Here is a 16,780-nt window from a genome sequence, read left to right on the forward strand (position 1 = left end):
GGTATCGTGTTTGTTCGTGCAGTGGACCCTCATCACTAGTTGTAATCCCTCTTCATTTATACACTGCAAATAACTAAATACCAAATAAAATACCGTACCACGGCCACTTCGAGCGGTATATTTAAACATTCAGCCGGTGGTCACACTCTCAGCCGTCAACAACATAACGCGTTATTTTCTAGCGAATCGGCCGATTTATATCCTCGATAAGTAATGTGCTGAAAAGAACAAGACTACCAAAGACCCACTTGTCATAGATGCGTACGAGATCGTTAACCAAACAACAATCACGTTCGCAATCGACCAGAAAGACACTCAAAATCGAACCGAAATCATCCCGAGCTCGGCGAGCGGTTAGAGTTGTGTAACACGGACGGACGGGCCAAAAAAAAAGAAGAAACGTGAACTAGAACTCTGTGTCTCCTCCGCTGGTTTTGTTGAGTTTTTGGCTAGCAGGTGAAGCAGTAGAATGGCGCTTGAGACGGAGGCGAAGAATTCAAATGCAACGGCCACGGGCGATGCAACAGCAACAAAGGCCAGCGGCAAGGCCAAGGAGAACAACAACACGGCCGGCGGCAAAAAGAATCTGAATCCGATTCCGAATCAGCAGAACTCGAATCAGAACTTGGTCAATGGCAATGGCACGGCTACTGACGGGCCGGCTGGGAAGAAGAAAGGTGCGTTAAACTTTCCGCCTACGCCCATGTCCATTCAACCAACCAACCTCCCACCCAGTCACCAACCCATCCTCACCTCCCCCTTTTTTTGCTACCTTGGAAACTGCCTCAATATTTTATTTGCCACAAAAGCCAATCACATAACATTTTTAACATTACGTAATGGGCTTTTTCTCCCCTATTATGCCTTAAAAGCGGCGCCCGTTGTCTATAGCTGCCCCTCCGCCCCTTTTACGAGCCTTCCCTCCCCTTCCTCTCTAAAAACCGCGTGCGTTACAATTGCAATCGTTAATGTGTGTGTGTGCGTGTGTATTGGAGTTAAGTGCGTGTGTAAGAACTGCAAGTGTGTTGCTCCCTACCTCTTTCGCTCTCTCTTCCTCTTGGCATGGCAACGCACATGTTATTAACCCGGCAACGACGGCGAAATGTTCATTAACCCCCCGGGCGGATTTCTTGTTGCGTTTAACCTACAATTAACACGTGCGCGGCCCGAAATGCATGCACTTAACACACGCAAATTGTTCGACAATTATGTAAATCATGTTTTCTATCCGTAGACGCATCGCTCTAGACTTCGTCTCTTCCTTTCTCTGATTCCCTTGCGGTTAATGAACATTGTACTTATCACTTTTGCTTTCTCCTCTCCCACTCTCTTTGCCTCTCTCACTCTCTCTCTGTCCCTCCTTCTACTCTCTCTCTATCTATCTCTGTGTATCTCACAGTGCTGTAATTTAGTATACGGCTGTTGAAATTAGCATGGTCGTGTTAAACCGATTCCATTTTCCTGAGAGATGAGAGATCGAAAGGAGATTGGATTATTCGGCGGACTGTTCGTACGGACTCCGAACGAACCCGGCCCCTTTGGCCTTATCAGCCCGCTGTCTCCTTCTGTTTGTTTTTCTGCTGTTTTGTTGTAAGTCAATCTACATAGGCATACACACAAACATACGTACATGCTGTGTGCTTGCCGGCGAACACAGCCACACTGAGCGGCAAAAGTATGCGAACAGTATTGTTATGTAAAAATCGAAGCCAGGAGGTAGAGACTAATACTTTTCTCTTTCAGAATTATTTGTATTTGGGGAACCAAGACGCGAAATTTAACTAAAAAATTTTTTCAAATATTTCCAAAATGAAATACTAAAACTTTATGCATATTACATTTTATTTATTTCATAAAACCATTATTTATAGATACAAAATGTAAAACCCATAAATTATAACATAAACTTGGCAGAAATGTTAATGCTTGGAAATAGGAAATATTTGAAAATTATATTTTTTAATCTTATTCCTTTCAAAAGTATTATTTAAAATACAAACTAACCAAGAGCCGTAATTTAACAGAATTATGTGGAACAGGTACATCCTCCAAACCCTATGAAACCTTTGCGAGCGACTCAAGAACGGGTTGTCGAGTATAAATAATAGATTCATACAAGATTCTTCTAAGAGACATGGGAACAAAAGTCGGTCCAAAGTTCACGTTTCCCCCTATACATCAAATAGGTTACACAATGCTCCATATGCCTTCCCAATATTGACTAACAAATGACTTTTTTTTCCTCATGCAGGCAAGAAGAACCGCAACAAAAGCCCGCCCGAACCAACAACCGAAGCCGTTCTGAGCAACGGACACGCCGAGAAGTCCACAGCGGTGGATGCAGCTGAGGACAATGCCGGTGCCGATGCCGATGCCAATGCCAATGTGGAGAAGCCGGAAGACGGAGGAGCACCGGAGGCTGAGGCGGATGGTGAGGACATTGATCTGGACGCGCTGCAGGACGTTGGCATTACGGTAAACATCAGCAGTCCTGGCGCGGACCTGTTGTGCGTACAGCTGTCTAGCATGGAGCTGGTGCAGGAGATCCATCAGTTGCTGATGGACCGCGAAGAGACGTGCCATCGTACATGCTTCTCGCTGCAGCTGGACAACGCGACGCTTGACAATTTCGCCGAACTGAAGGCAATCAGTAACCTGGAGCAGGGCTCGACCATCAAGGTGGTAGAAGAGCCGTACACCATGCGAGAGGCCCGTATTCATGTGCGCCATGTCCGTGATCTTCTCAAAAACCTTGATCCGGCCGATGCGTACAATGGCATTGACTGTACATCGCTGACCTACTTAAACACGATCACCCAGGGTGATTTGTTGGACAAGAAGAAGACGCGACCGGATTCTGTGGACTGCACGCCGCCGGAGTATGTGACTCCTGGTGTAAATGAGCCCCCACTTCTGCCATTGCATCCGAATGTAAAGAATGCTAAGGGACCCCAGGCCCTCAAGGTACTGACTACATCCGCCTGGAACCCGCCACCCGGTCCCCGCAAGCTGCATGGTGACCTCATGTATCTGTACGTTGTTACAATGGAGGAGAAACGATTCCACATCTCAGCCTGCTCCAAGGGCTTCTACATCAACCAGTCGACGGACGACACCTTTAACCCCAAGCCCGACAATCCCAGCCACCTCAGCCACTCGCTGATCGATCTGCTTTCCCACATATCACCATCGTTCCGACGTGCCTTCCAGACCATCCAGAAGCGACGCACCATGCGTCATGCCTTCGAACGGGTAGCCACCCCCTACCAGGTGTACCAGTGGGCATCTCCCACCCTGGAGCACACAGTGGATGCCATTCGTGCCGAGGATGCATTCAGCTCAAAATTAGGGTAAGTTGAGCAAAAAGTTTATAATAGTAAAGTTATAGTTAGTATAGTTATAGTGAGTATAGTAATAATACTTATTAATTTGTACCCTTGATCCTTTCATCCCGTAGCTACGAAGAGCACATCCCCGGACAGACACGCGACTGGAACGAGGAGCTGCAGACGACGCGGGAACTGCCACGTAAGACACTGCCGGAGCGCTTGCTGCGCGAGCGCGCCATCTTCAAGGTGCACGGAGACTTCGTGACCGCCGCCACGAGGGGCGCCATGGCTGTTATCGACGGCAATGTGCTGGCCATTAATCCCGGCGAGGACCCCAAGATGCAGATGTTCATTTGGAACAATATCTTCTTCTCGTTGGGCTTTGACGTGAGAGACCATTACAAGGAACTGGGCGGCGATGCAGCTGCCTTTGTTGCCCCACGATACGATCTGCACGGCGTGCGTGTCTACAATGCAGTTGATGTTGAAGGATTATACACCCTGGGAACCGTGGTAATTGATTATCGCGGCTACCGCGTTACCGCCCAATCTATTATCCCCGGAATTCTGGAGCGAGAGCAGGAGCAGAGCGTAGTCTACGGTTCCATTGACTTTGGCAAGACGGTGCTCAGCCATCCCAAGTACTTGGAGCTTCTTAGACAAGCCGGAAAGCATCTGAAGATCTTGCCACACGCCGTGCTCAATGAGCGGGATGAACCCGTGGAGCTGTGCTCCTCGGTGGAGTGCAAGGGCATTATTGGTAACGATGGCCGCCACTACATCCTCGATTTGTTGCGCACCTTCCCGCCAGACGTGAACTTCCTAAAGCTTCAGGACGTGCAGCTGAGCAAGGAATTGGTTGATATGGGCTTCCCTATCGAGCACCGGCACAAGCTGTGCTGCCTGCGCCAAGAGCTGCTGGAAGCTTTTATCGAGGATCGACATGTCAGTTTTATCCGAATTGCCGCTGTGCACCTTCAGCAGCTTAATGCCAAGAAGCAGTCAGAAAAATCGGAGGGCAAACCTGTTCCAGCTTTAGAAGGAGCAGAGGCGGCAAGTAAAGTAAACGGAGCTGATAAAACCGACGTTAAGGAGGAGAAGAACGAAGAGAACGAGGAGAAGGCACAGTCCACGGCAGGCGAATCAAAGACCGCCGAAGCCATGGTTAATGCCATTCGGGAGGCACAGTCCAATGTAGCCACATCGAACGAGGTGCAAGCTGCCGAGGTAGTTAAACGGGCTTGCGCTGCCGTTGGCTCGCTAAAGGAGAAAGAGTTTGACTTCCGCTTCAACCCCGACGTGTTCTCGCCCGGCATTCGTCACGTGGATGGCGAGGAGGGCACTTGCAGCTCACTGGCCAAACAGAAGGTACTCGTACAGGAAGCAGCCGAGTTCCTCGTCCTTAAGCAGATACCCGCCTTCATCAAGGAACATATGACCCATTCTTCGCCACCAATCGATGGCCAGAGTCTAACCGAATCCTTGCACAGTCACGGCATCAACGTGCGTTACTTGGGCAAGGTTATCAAAATTTTAGGCCAAATGCCTCGCATGGATTACCTGCACAGGATCGCTGTCCTCGAGCTGATCGTACGGGCCACCAAGCACATCTACTATACGTACATGCAGAATACAGAGCCGCTGCACCTCTCTGCTGCCATCAGCCACTTCCTCAACTGTCTGCTGACCAACGGACCCGTCAACCCGGCCGTGAGCAGCGAGGAGGCGCACAAGAAACGCGGGAACGGCGGAAAGCACAACAAGCACAAGTCCTCCAAGGGCGGAAAGGGTCAGCAGCAACAGTTGTCGACTGGCAATCAGAACGGCAGCTCGTCTGGCTCCTCCAATGGCTCATCCGTCTCCGATTGGACTCTGGTGACGCCCCGATCCCTGTGGCAGCAAATTCGTAAGGAGGCCAAGGTCTACTGGGACTGGGAGTTGGACTGCGACTCGATTGAGACGGCGGTATCCAAGTACGGCATCCTGCGTATCAGTCTGCTGCGCGCCTTCTGCCTGAAGGTTGGCATTCAGGTGCTGCTGCGGGAGTACAACTTCGAGTCCAAGCACAAGCCAACCTTTGGCGACGACGACGTCGTCAATGTGTTCCCAGTTGTGAAGCACATTAGTCCCCGGGCCACCGACGCCTATAACTTCTACACCACGGGCCAGGCTAAGATCCAACAGGGCATGTTTAAGGAGGGCTATGAGCTAATCAGCGGAGCACTCAACCTCCTGAACAACGTCTTTGGGGCATTGCACCAGGAAAACGGATCCTGCTTGCGCATGCTGGCCAGGCTCAGCTACCTCTTGGGTGATGCCCAAGATGCACTAGCGATCCAACAGCGAGCAGTGATCATGAGCGAGCGGGTGAACGGCATGGACCATCCCTCGACCATTTTGGAATACGTATGTGCCTTAGCTGCTCCTTTTAAGTTCAATTAATATTTGTATTCTTTACTTAGACACACCTATCACTTTATTCGTTTGCTAACGGACATGTGGGAATGTCCCTTAAGCTGCTGTACAGAGCTCGCTATCTGATGGTGCTCATCTGTGGCGAAGATCATCCGGAAGTGGCACTGATCGATGTAAGTTCACCAAGCTAGTGGAAATTTGGATTAAACCCCAACATGGAATGCTTTTATTTCCAGAGCAACATCAGTTTGATTTTGCATGCACTGGGCGAATACGAGTTGTCGCTGCGGTTTATCGAGCATGCCCTCAAGCTGAACCTGAAATACTTTGGTGACAAGGCTATGCCCGTGGCACTCAGCTATCACCTGATGGCCCGCACACAGTCCTGCATGGGCGATTTCCGCTCGGCGTTGAACAACGAGAAGGAAACATACTCTTTCTACAAGTCTCAGGTAGGTGTAAACTACACTAGTGTTTGGGAAATCAAGCTGAATACTATATTTTATAAACTAAACAGCTGGGCGAGAACCACGAGAAGACCAGGGATTCTGCCGAGTGCCTGCGCCTACTGACCCAGCAAGCTGTGCTGCTGCAGCGCAAGATGAACGATATCTATTCCAGTGGCAAACTGACCAGTGACCTGCCACCCATTCACATCACACCACCGTCGATGGGCTCGGTCCTGGACATGTTGAACACCATCAATGGCATTCTGTTCGTGAAGATAAGGTGAGACTAACATTGGGTTGCCTTTTTGCAAGGGTTATTCTTACTTATTCTTATTTACCTATTCCATAGCCGAAAAGACATTGTCAAGGTGCGCAGTGAAATCGAAAAGCATTTCAAGGCCGATGGCCCCGAGAACGAGGTAAATGATGCTATTAACTCCATTGTGGCTGCTGCCAACAACAATGGTGAGGCCGAGGATGCGGTTGCTAAGGATGTTAAGGAGCAGGCAGAAGCAGGCACGCAGCTAACAAATGGCGAAAAGGCGGTGGCAGCCACTGAGGCGACTTCAAGTTGAACACTCCAGGAGGGCGAAGTTTAACAATCGAAAGTCCCAACAAGTCACAAAATTTGTCGCCTGTTCATTGCATTGCCGTATCGTTAATCGTATTTTGGGACTGAGCAAAATTAATGCATTCATGTTTTGAACAACTACAGCAATGACCTACCACCAACTGCAACATCAAAAAGTACCAACATCGTAATAAAACATAATTGTATGTTTTTCTTAAAGGCTGCTCTTGTACTGCTCACACACATCGCATCGCGTCGTATTTAAGAATACGCATAGAACGTCCTATAACCATTTATGGAATAGGTCAATAAAATACTTTTAGACTTAGTCAAGCAAACTATCAGCAACACTATTAAGCATCCAATCCAACAACCCGATATCACCCAAAAATCAGCTATTACAGAAAGTTGACTTGTTTTTAAACGCGAAAAGTCGTCTAGCTCTAACACCTATATGTTTTGCCAACCATTTGCAGACCCGTCAAATGCCTTTTATAGTTTATAATCGATTGCACGTAATTATACCCGTTACTAGATTCGTTGAAAATTATGCCGCAGGAAGATATATTCTAGATTAAGATCATCAACCTGTCTGTCGGTCCGTCTTTATTAAACATCATATTTTTGTTACTAATTTACTTTCCCATTTTTACCGCCATGCCAAAAATATTGGAAATATCTTCCTAGCACCCCATTATCTGTGTAACGGGTATGTGATAGCCGAGTAAATCGACTATAGCGTTCTCTTGTTTTATGCATTGTTTTTGTTGAATCAACTTTACAACGAGTGCAACTAAATATTTTACAATAACGTTAGGATTCACCCGATTGGAAAATGAAACCAGAGGAATTATTGAAGCATTACGTTTTTGTTATACAACTATCATATAGATATATATCAGAAAATATATATTATTCATATGTAATGCATACATATTTGAGTCCTTAGTGTATCAAGGACCACATGAAAATTTATTCATACGAACAAAATGGTTTTTTATTATTAAAAAGATCGAAATGCGATCAAATAAAAATGAAGCTGCCAAGTTGAATTCGTATTTAAAAAGAAACTGCATTTGAATGTCACTAAAACTAAACTTATCGCAACTTATGTAAAATAAGGGTGCTTCTTGGTGGGGAAATCGTAGAAAAACAATACTGGAATGAATAATCTTAAAAATGCAAACTGTATTCTTAAAAACATATACATGCTGAACGCCTATTTCCGTTTTCTGCACTTGTTGCGTCCCTTTCGCCTTCTGCCCGGCGTTTTGCTTGGCGACTTGCCATTCTTAGCGGCCGCAGCCTGCTGTTGCTGAGTCTTGGGCGTGGCTGCAGTGGCTCCTGTGGTGCTTCCGCCGGCACTCGCGGTGGTGCTCTGCTTGCTGATCCGATTGGCTGCACCCTGGCCACTGACCTTTTTCGACGGCAGTAGATGCTGGCTTACCAGCTCGCCCAGGACTCCCTGGTGAGCCAGCATAGAGAGGAACGTGCAGATGAACTTATCGTAGTTATGGGTGCGTCGACTGGCATCCACCTTAAACATATGCCTCCGATCGTTTTCGTCGGCCAGGTGCTGTTCATTGATGGCTATTTCTGTGTCCAGGTTTTTAAGAAGCGATTGCAGATCCCTTGCGGTGAAAGCGCTCGGCTCTAATAACGTGGTGGGTGTATCCGGACGTTGTGAGTCTCCGTTCCCCGACTCGCCCTGTTCGTCGGCCTTTAAAAGTTTCTGCAGTGTCCCGGACACGATTGCCTGGTTTGTGCGCAGCATCTTAAGTTTATGTGTTATGGCAATCCGTCTGTCTGGCACTACGGCCATGAGGTTAAAGCGTATGTCCTGTTCGCCGGTAGCTATTCCCAGTCGCTCCGCCATCACACGTCGGAACTTGTCTGTCCAATCCTCGCTATCCTCCCAACCGCCGTGATTCATGGGATACGGTTTCAGACCATCCAGTTCAAACAGTTGTCCATTGATAGGCACAAAGCTAACGAAGTGAAACGCCTCACCGGTAAAGCGGCAGCTGGAGACGCCAGCTCCAGTCCGTTCTAGCCGGCGCCGAGCCTGCGGCATTGCGTGCGAGTTGTGGGCACAAGCCAGCTCCGGAGTGTTGCCAATAGCCAAACCCTTGTTCTCCGGACTCATGCCTTTGGTGTGGGCTTTCAGTCGACTGAGGGTGTCGCCTAGCTGCAGATTGTTCTCGTTGCAGTTCAAGAGCACCGAGAGCAAAGCGTGTGTGGCACAGCTATTGGGCACTACCTGCTGTGCGAAGAATATGCTGGAAATGGCCTCCTCGTCCTTGACGAATATCTCAGCAGTGGTCTCCACAATTTTGCGTCTGGCACGCCGCTCTTCGATCCAGCGAAAGAGAAATATGAAACCATAGGGACTCTCGATGGGTTTCTGTAGGTCGTACACCTCCTCCACCTGTACATCGTGACCTAGGGATGGTAGGCATTTTAATAGGATGTGTGGAACAAGAGATTTTCCAATAAATTACAGCCAAAATCCTTGAGCAACAGGGTGAAGAGACCTGGGTCGGACTCCAGCTCCAACCAACCGTCTGCCAGCTGGGCCATAGGCATGGTGGTGGCTCCTGATGCCGTGGAAAGTAGCGCATTGTGGCTGAGACTGCTGCTGACTCCCGCCGCTCCGGCCGCCTGGGAGCCACTACCTCCTCCAGCAGCGTTCATATTTGAATGGCTTGTACTGTTGATGCGTAAGTATCCCAGATCCTATTTTTGATTCGTTTTTGGGGCACAGCGGAGAGGCCTACACTGTAAAATCTATTTAAAGAATGTGAACGTATAAGTTTGTCTGGCAGAAACAGAATAAACAAATGAAATAGTTACCGGTTCAACTTATAAAAATGACTTCAGTTGTTTGTTTTCGTGAGCGGCATTTGCCATTATTGTTGTATAGTCCAGAAGGAAGATGGATTTCTAGTTTTACGTTAAACCTTGCCAATCCACATAGCGCAGATATCCGTTTGGAAGTTAGGCGCGTTGGCAGCTGGCTATCTTCTGTCCATTATTCATTTTAATCTAACAATATTGCCGATTTGGACGAAAATAGTTTTTTCGCTTCCTCTTAACTGCCTTTGCCATTCACAGTACCCCACCTACATTTCAATACCGATAGTCAGCCGTTGCACGGCGAATGGCATAAAATTTCAACGATCTGGCAGCCCGTGTAAGAGTTTATAGTCAGCTGTTATTCACGTAACTTGTACTCTTTTCTTCGATTTTGGTAGAAATTAATTTACTGTTGAGATGGTTCGACCAACACTAGTGGCGCTGGCCAAGCGCGTACCGCTCATCCACTTCCGCAAGGGTGGAGCGGGAGTGCCTGGCGCCCAGACAGCAAACCAGCAGGCAAGTTCCCAGCCAGCAGGAGGCAAAAAGGTTAACCCAGCCCATTTCATTTCTACACAATACCACGGCTTCTTCTGGGCATCATAACTAATTTTTGTGCTCGTCTCTTTTGTATATAGTTGGCCGGTGGACCGGCAATCGAGGACTACGAGCTGCCGGCGCGATTTGCCCGCAAGCCAATCGATCCCGTAGAGGCGGCGTACATCAACAATGGGGGTATTCCAAACTAAAGGCCCCCAAAGAGTGCTGCTCATAAAATATAACACAAGTTAATGTCACAGCTGTTTTAGACGTTTCGGATTATCACACATGTTTAGCGTAAATTATTCAAGTTCGAATTAAATTGATTCAAATGAATTAATTGCGGCGTCAGAGTGCCGTTATTGTGTTTTTTTTTTTTTTACTGACCGACCATATGTACAGCAGAGCTTTTGGCGTTCGCTGCGAATGGCACTCGGGGGGCCATCGAGGAAGAACAAGAGCAGCGAGCACCACTACTCATCTACAACGAAAGCCAATCGGTCGTGATATTCCCACACGCGCAGCTGCTCTTCGAGCCGATCGTCTCTGTGTTCGTTTGTTTGTGCTATAACTGCTACCCCCGCCCACTGTGATCATCCGCCTTACCCCCGCCCCGTTCCTCCCGAGTAACCGACCGCCGCGAACAAAGAGTGGAAAATTTCCGTGTCAGCTGAAAAGGAAAACCTTTAGCCATCTTTCTTGGGCCCCGTAACGCTGCGGCCCCCCGTAAACACCGGATCCGTTGTATCCCCCATCTGGATGGGTGTGAGGCGTAGTATGCAAGTGAACTGTGCCAACAAGGACTGCCTGGGTCTCCGTAAGCGTGTCTGTGGTCTGCATCAAACCTGGAAGTGGCTGCATCAGACGCCCGCCCTGCACGAATATCTCATCTCCGCTAGCTCCGTGGCTGCAAACACATCCCGAGGCACCGAGACCGCCACAGTCTAAAGTCCAGAGCGACCAAAGCCATTTAAAGACCAAAACGAATACATAGCGTAGATAGTAGACCATACATAACCTAAAGAAGAGCGCACACAGACCCCACAAGAACCAGGCAGAGAACCGCAAAAAACCAACCAACAAACCAAACCAACGAACCAACCCGTCAAGAGCTTTTTTCGACACCATTGACCTTGTTTCGCTTGCAAGTGCACTGTGTCTCAGATCACCTGGCAACAGAAATCACACGCCCGTACGCCCCACTTCCTTGTGTAAGCCATGAGTGCGCTTTTGCAACGCAATTTCAGCCAGCTGCGGCTGCTGCTCTGCTCCGCCGGTCAGGTCACGCGCCTGGCATCCAGCGGAGTGCAGCCACCGTCGGCTGGTCAGCAGGAGCAGGAGATCAAGAAGCAGAAGCGCCAGCCGCCGCCCGTAGTGCCCGATTCGGAGATCAAGAAGTCCGTGTTCATCTCGCAGTCTAGCGATGTGTTCACCAATCTTGCACTAGAGGATTGGCTGTACAAGAACTTCGACTTCAGCCGCCACCATGTGCTGCTGCTGTGGGCCAACGATCCGTGCGTGGTAATTGGACGCCACCAGAATCCCTTCACCGAGGCCAATGTTTCGCGACTGGTGGAGCGCGGCATCACTCTCGCCCGCCGCAATAGTGGCGGTGGAGCCGTGTACCATGATCTTGGGAACCTGAACTGCACGTTTTTCTCGCCCCGCGAGCGTTACGATCGCAAGTACAACCTGAACATCGTGACCAGGGCCTTGTTCCGCGAGTGGGCCATCAAGGCGGAGATAAATGAGCGCGACGACATAGTAGTGATGAATAAAAAGGTGAGGAGGAGCGGTAGCTCTTATCAAGGAATGATGCGACCTCAGCTGATCCCGCACACTAGCGTCAGCCCACTTAACCAACAGCTGGGGCTGTGCATCTGGTCATTATTTGCCCACTTAACGAGTATGCCCTTGTTCAATTACAGATTTCCGGTACTGCGGCCAAGCTGGGACACCCGAACTCGTACCATCACTGCACCATTTTGGCCAGCGCCAATAAACTGCACTTGGGCGAATCTCTGGTGCGGGAGCCGGCCAATTACATTAGCAAGGCCACGGCTTCGGTGCCGTCGCCCATCCGTAACCTGGTTGATGTCAATCGCACAGTGAACGTTTCTCAGCTGCGCTCCGCCGTGGGCTACGAGTATTTGAGAACGGCTGCAACCACGCTTGAAGACGGCGGCAGCAACCAGACGATGCAGCAGCGCGGCTTTCAGCTGGTCAATCCGACGGAGAAATGGTTCCCCGGCATTGAGGAACTCCGCTCCAGTTACAGCTCCTGGGATTGGGTCATCGGCAAGACACCCAAGTTCACCGTGCAGAAGGATCTGGAGGTGAAGGGCGACGAGCAGGACATGAAGCTGAAATTAAGCGTGGAAGTGGAGGCGGTAAGATAGTCTCTTTGTTATTTATTAAACGAATTTTCACTCATCATTTAACTGACTTTAGGGACTAATGAAAGAGATCGGCATCCAGCTGCCGCAGAGCGATCAGCTCGTCCCGGTGGTCACTCCGCTCCAGGGCAAACCCTACAACGAGGAGAACCTGAACGGCATACTTGGCGCCCTTAAGCTCGTGAGCGCATCGAATGTGAAGCAGGCCATAAACGGAACAGCTTGATTTCTGTTGTGTTAGCTCGAAAAAAATAACAAAAAAATATATAATCCTTTTTAGAGCACTAACCACGTTATCGTAGATATATTCTTTCCAAGAAACCATATTACTAACATAGTATTTAAGCGTTTTACAAACAAACTATTTACTTTTGTTACCACGTTTTATATAAAAGAACTGCATTAAATGTTTAAACATTGAATATCAAATCAAACCGCCTTGTTGTTTAATACCCGAAACCAGAAGCGCAGTGTGTATAAATATAGTTTTTATTTTGTATAACCAGTGAAACAAAATGGATTTGTAAAAATGAATACAAAGTTTATATGATAAATCTTTTAAGGCACTTGTTCGCTTCGTTTGACACAAATTGGTTGTACATCTGAATAAAAATATATTACAAGCTATAAACATGAATACTAGGATACGGGTCAACAATCGTGATCTGAGTCCCAGATCGTTAATACGTTAAAAACGGAATAGAAGGCATTACAAAAGATAGCTACAGAAAATTGCACTCAGAACACTCAGAAGAAAATGGAAACTGGCCTAAATGTGAACCGTTTGCACCAACTCCGGTAGGTTTTGGTAATCAGGATCGCGGGCGAAAAATTCCGTGAGATAGACGAAGGTTGGCCGATCTTTGGGTCGCTCCTTCCAGCAGCTCTGCATCACGGCATAGATGTACGCTGGACAGAGATTGGGCTGCGGCAAACGTTCTCCACTGTCCACGAACTTGATGGCATCGACATTAGATATTTCACCGTACGGGGGTGCGCCCAGGGAGAACATCTCCCAGATGGTCACGCCGAAAGACCACACATCACTGGCGTGCGAGAAGATGCCCAGGTTGAAGCTTTCCGGCGCATACCAGCGGATGGGCCAACGGCCGCCCTGGGTGAATTGGTATTCCGTGCTACCGGGCCTCAAGGATCGGGACATGCCGAAGTCACTGATCTTCGCCTGGTGGCGTGCGGTCAGTAAAATATTTCTGGCGGCCAGATCGCGGTGCACAAAATGCTGAGATTCCAGATAATGCATGCCTGGCCAAAGATTGAAAAATTAATTAAATTCAAGAAATTGGCTGCAGTTTGACTTACCACACGCAATCTGTGAGGCCCAAACTTTTAGCTCCGAATTGGCCGAGATCTCATGGCCGTGATCCAGAATATACTGCAGCATGGAGCCCAGCGGAGCCAGCTCCTGAACCATCATCAGCATGTCACCCTTTGAAATGCCAATCAATCGCACAATGCACTTGTGCTCCAGCCGCATCATAACTGAAGCTTCGCGCAAGAACTCCTGCTTGTTGCTGTGCTCGTCGCTAAGCATTTTAATAGCCACCTCCAAACGGGATTCGTCGCCGTTACCACTCTTCCTTAGCAGCCATCCACTGTGCACCGAACCGAATTCGCCGTGTCCGATCTCCCGATCCAGCACTAGATTTTCCGGCTCAATAAAGAACCTTAGCTTGGCGGCCTCCACCTCAGTGGCGCTTGGCGTGCTGGGAGTTCCGCTGCACTTGCGATGAAGATAGCTGGCCATCTCACTTTCCGTTGAAGAGGTCGGACCAAGCGAGTTTAGACGCGCCACTGCGGGCGCCTTGATCTGCTGATCCAACAGACATAGCACGTCCACTGTGGGCTGGTAGCCGTTGGCGATCCACTGCCCAGCTCGCTCGCGCTCTATGGCCACATCACTCTTTGTGAAATACTCAACTTCGGCATCAGTCTTTTGGGCAATAGGTGGCAGGTCGATCTCAATGGGCGTGTTGTTCCTGGGCACGTTGTACACTTCGCCACCTGCAGCGGCCTGAGCTCCGCCATCTGCGTTGAACGTTGGCAGCTCTGTCGAGAACGACAGGCTCTTCAGCATGGGTGCCGCTGCCTGCAGCTCCTGCTCCGTTTTGGCCTGAGAACTACTTACACTGCTCTCGGACTCACTGCGTTTGCCCTTGGACTTGCTCTTGCGCAGGCTATTCATGTCGAACAGCGCCTTTTTCGGACTCGTCAGTCGCAGTGTGTTGAACATGGAGCTACTGTTCTCCTTCTGTTTTTTCTTCGTTATGGTCAGGGCGGGTACGTGTGGGTGTTGATGCAGCGAATGTGGCGACACTGGAGTGGGCGGGGTTGCTGGCGAAGCTGCTTTTGGCTTCACCGATGATCGAGGTATTGTGGAAAACGAGGGCACCTCTGGCTTGGGTTGTGGTGGTACCGGAAACTTGAGGCTCACTGGCAACCCGTACGAGAAACGCATGAAGTGGGCGATTAGGTGTTCCACGCTTGGCCAGTATGGACCGTCATCGATGTACAGAAACTTGGACTGCAAGGAGACTTTTCTTTAGAAGGAACATTAAAAGTAGGGCAACAACTTAACTTACCCCGCCAGACTGCACCTTAACACCATTCTGGTAGAGATCAGCTTGCGAAATGCGAAAATTCTTCACCACCTGATCACTAAGCAATGTTAGAACCAATCCCGAGGCCGCCGGCGACTCGGAGTAGCGAACCAGAAAGCAGCCGGAGGTGTCAACGTCCGGTTGTTTGGCTAATAACTTCTTGGCATGCTTTTGTAGTATGGCCACGGCTTCGTCTCTGGTTAGAGTGCCATGGTACCACTGCTCTCTTGTGGTATTTGCCGGTGGGAGTTTGTAGTTGAGCAGGAATTCTTCCACTGCCGTTTGGCCCGCTTCCTTGGCCAGATCAAATGGAAATTCACCCGAACTTGTTCTGGGCAACGGTGGCGCCTCAGCCAGGAGCAGCTCCTGCACAGCCTCCAGGTTGCCATGCTTGGCAGCCTCATGCAGCGGCACATAGCCGTTATCAATGTTCCTGCCCTGGACATTGGCCTGCGCCGCGATGAGTGTGCGTATGAAACTGGCCGGCTTGGAGCGAGCGGCGTACTGCGGATGCAAGTAGTTGATATTAAATGGATAAAAATAGCATTATGCATTGATGTGCGGAGGTAAACTTACGTGGAGTGGCTGGCAACCAAAGGAGTCGGAGCTATTGACCTGGACCTTCGCATTCAACAGGTGCTTCAGTATATCCTCGTCCGAGTAGAGCGCCGCCAGATGCAGGGCCGTCTGTCCATCCTGGTTCTTGGCATCGAAGTTCCGATAGCCGCACTTGAGCAGCTCGAAGACCACCTTGCTCTCGTTTTTGCTGGTGGCGCGATGCAACAGATTGGTCACTCCGTGGCTGCGTGTGTTGTGCGGCGGCAGATCCCGAATCAAGGGCACCGTCAGCTTGGTGGGCAGACCATTGGCCGCCTGCTGGTAGAAGTCAACGAGCGTGTCCAGGCCGTGCAGGATCTTCGTCTGCACTTTGTCGTCGATGGAGAAGAAGGCGTCCTCGCCGCCATGTCGCCGCACCTGGTAGTGGCACACCTCGCCCTGGCAGAGCAGGCTCAGCACAAAGTCCCCGGCCGCTGTGCTGCTTTCGCGCACCAGAAAGGTCCCGTCCTCGTAACCTGTTGATTGCGAAAATATTACCCATCATCATTATGCTCCACCACGCCCACATCCCAGCGATCGTCACTGCTGCCAGGCTAATTGGGGCTTCACGCCAGCACTTACCTTGCTTTAGCAGATCGTCGGCTGCCTCGCGGGACAGGCTGCCGTGGTACCACTTCATGGGATCAGAATCGCGACTCATTTTTTGGCCATTTGCTCCGATCCTGTTGCTTTTTGTTAATAATTTTGATGAGGTGTGATCGTTGCTGGATCGTTTAAAAATACCACAAGATCAGTGTTGACAATTCAGCCTTTTTTTGTTGAATCTGGATCTTTACCTCTAAAATCCCAGCAAATCTTGGAATAGTTTCCCGATAAAAAATAGTTGGCAGCACTGTCAGTGGACTAAGGACGAGTGTGACCATAAATTCGCGTTGCCAACCATAATATTGATCAATTGGCGGGCGAAATGCCAAATTTCAAATTTCTCGCTTGATTTTATAAAAAAATAATTCCCTCACGATATACTAAATTGCAACTAAAAATCGAG

The 16,780-nt window shown here is 49.3% G+C and overlaps 6 protein-coding genes across 7 annotated transcripts; 4 read left to right on the forward strand and 2 right to left on the reverse strand.

The window, feature by feature from the left end:
• Positions 1-145: 145 nt before the first annotated feature.
• LOC122613584 (protein clueless) lies at positions 146-6,983 on the forward strand. The gene is made up of 7 exons (XM_043787818.1): positions 146-677; positions 2,252-3,350; positions 3,458-5,735; positions 5,792-5,917; positions 5,981-6,196; positions 6,262-6,473; positions 6,543-6,983. The coding sequence occupies exons 1-7, from the start codon at positions 470-472 to the stop codon at positions 6,766-6,768; spliced, it is 4,365 nt and encodes a 1,454-aa protein (XP_043643753.1). The 5' UTR covers positions 146-469; the 3' UTR covers positions 6,769-6,983.
• An 833-nt stretch (positions 6,984-7,816) lies between these two features.
• Positions 7,817-9,870, reverse strand: LOC122613586 (ubiquitin carboxyl-terminal hydrolase calypso). Its single transcript, XM_043787821.1, has 3 exons — positions 9,618-9,870; positions 9,266-9,551; positions 7,817-9,206 (listed from the first exon to the last, which is right to left on the reverse strand). The coding sequence occupies exons 2-3, from the start codon at positions 9,456-9,458 to the stop codon at positions 7,984-7,986; spliced, it is 1,416 nt and encodes a 471-aa protein (XP_043643756.1). The 5' UTR covers positions 9,459-9,551; positions 9,618-9,870; the 3' UTR covers positions 7,817-7,983.
• Positions 9,871-9,950: 80 nt separating this feature from the next.
• Positions 9,951-10,496, forward strand: LOC122613590. Of its 2 annotated transcripts, none has more exons than XM_043787825.1 (2): positions 9,951-10,169; positions 10,259-10,496. In XM_043787825.1, the coding sequence occupies exons 1-2, from the start codon at positions 10,038-10,040 to the stop codon at positions 10,367-10,369; spliced, it is 243 nt and encodes an 80-aa protein (XP_043643760.1). In that variant the 5' UTR covers positions 9,951-10,037; the 3' UTR covers positions 10,370-10,496. The 2 variants fall into 2 exon arrangements, with proteins under 2 accessions (XP_043643760.1, XP_043643761.1); XM_043787826.1 differs by having other exon boundaries at positions 9,953-10,139.
• Positions 10,497-10,632: 136 nt separating this feature from the next.
• Positions 10,633-11,109, forward strand: LOC122613591. The gene has a single exon (XM_043787827.1). It carries the CDS (start codon positions 10,920-10,922, stop codon positions 11,106-11,108), a length of 189 nt encoding a protein of 62 aa, XP_043643762.1. The 5' UTR covers positions 10,633-10,919; the 3' UTR covers position 11,109.
• Positions 11,110-11,370: 261 nt separating this feature from the next.
• LOC122613588 (lipoyltransferase 1, mitochondrial) lies at positions 11,371-12,990 on the forward strand. Its single transcript, XM_043787823.1, has 3 exons — positions 11,371-11,942; positions 12,089-12,550; positions 12,612-12,990. The coding sequence occupies exons 1-3, from the start codon at positions 11,379-11,381 to the stop codon at positions 12,780-12,782; spliced, it is 1,197 nt and encodes a 398-aa protein (XP_043643758.1). The 5' UTR covers positions 11,371-11,378; the 3' UTR covers positions 12,783-12,990.
• An 86-nt stretch (positions 12,991-13,076) lies between these two features.
• LOC122613585 (tyrosine-protein kinase Shark) lies at positions 13,077-16,496 on the reverse strand. Its single transcript, XM_043787819.1, has 5 exons — positions 16,354-16,496; positions 15,751-16,247; positions 15,157-15,678; positions 13,877-15,098; positions 13,077-13,819 (listed from the first exon to the last, which is right to left on the reverse strand). Exons 1-5 carry the CDS (start codon positions 16,430-16,432, stop codon positions 13,326-13,328), a joined length of 2,814 nt encoding a protein of 937 aa, XP_043643754.1. The 5' UTR covers positions 16,433-16,496; the 3' UTR covers positions 13,077-13,325.
• Positions 16,497-16,780: the final 284 nt, after the last annotated feature.

This window comes from Drosophila teissieri, chromosome 2R (genome assembly GCF_016746235.2).
Source record: "Drosophila teissieri strain GT53w chromosome 2R, Prin_Dtei_1.1, whole genome shotgun sequence".
NCBI classification, from domain to species: domain Eukaryota; kingdom Metazoa; phylum Arthropoda; class Insecta; order Diptera; family Drosophilidae; genus Drosophila; species Drosophila teissieri.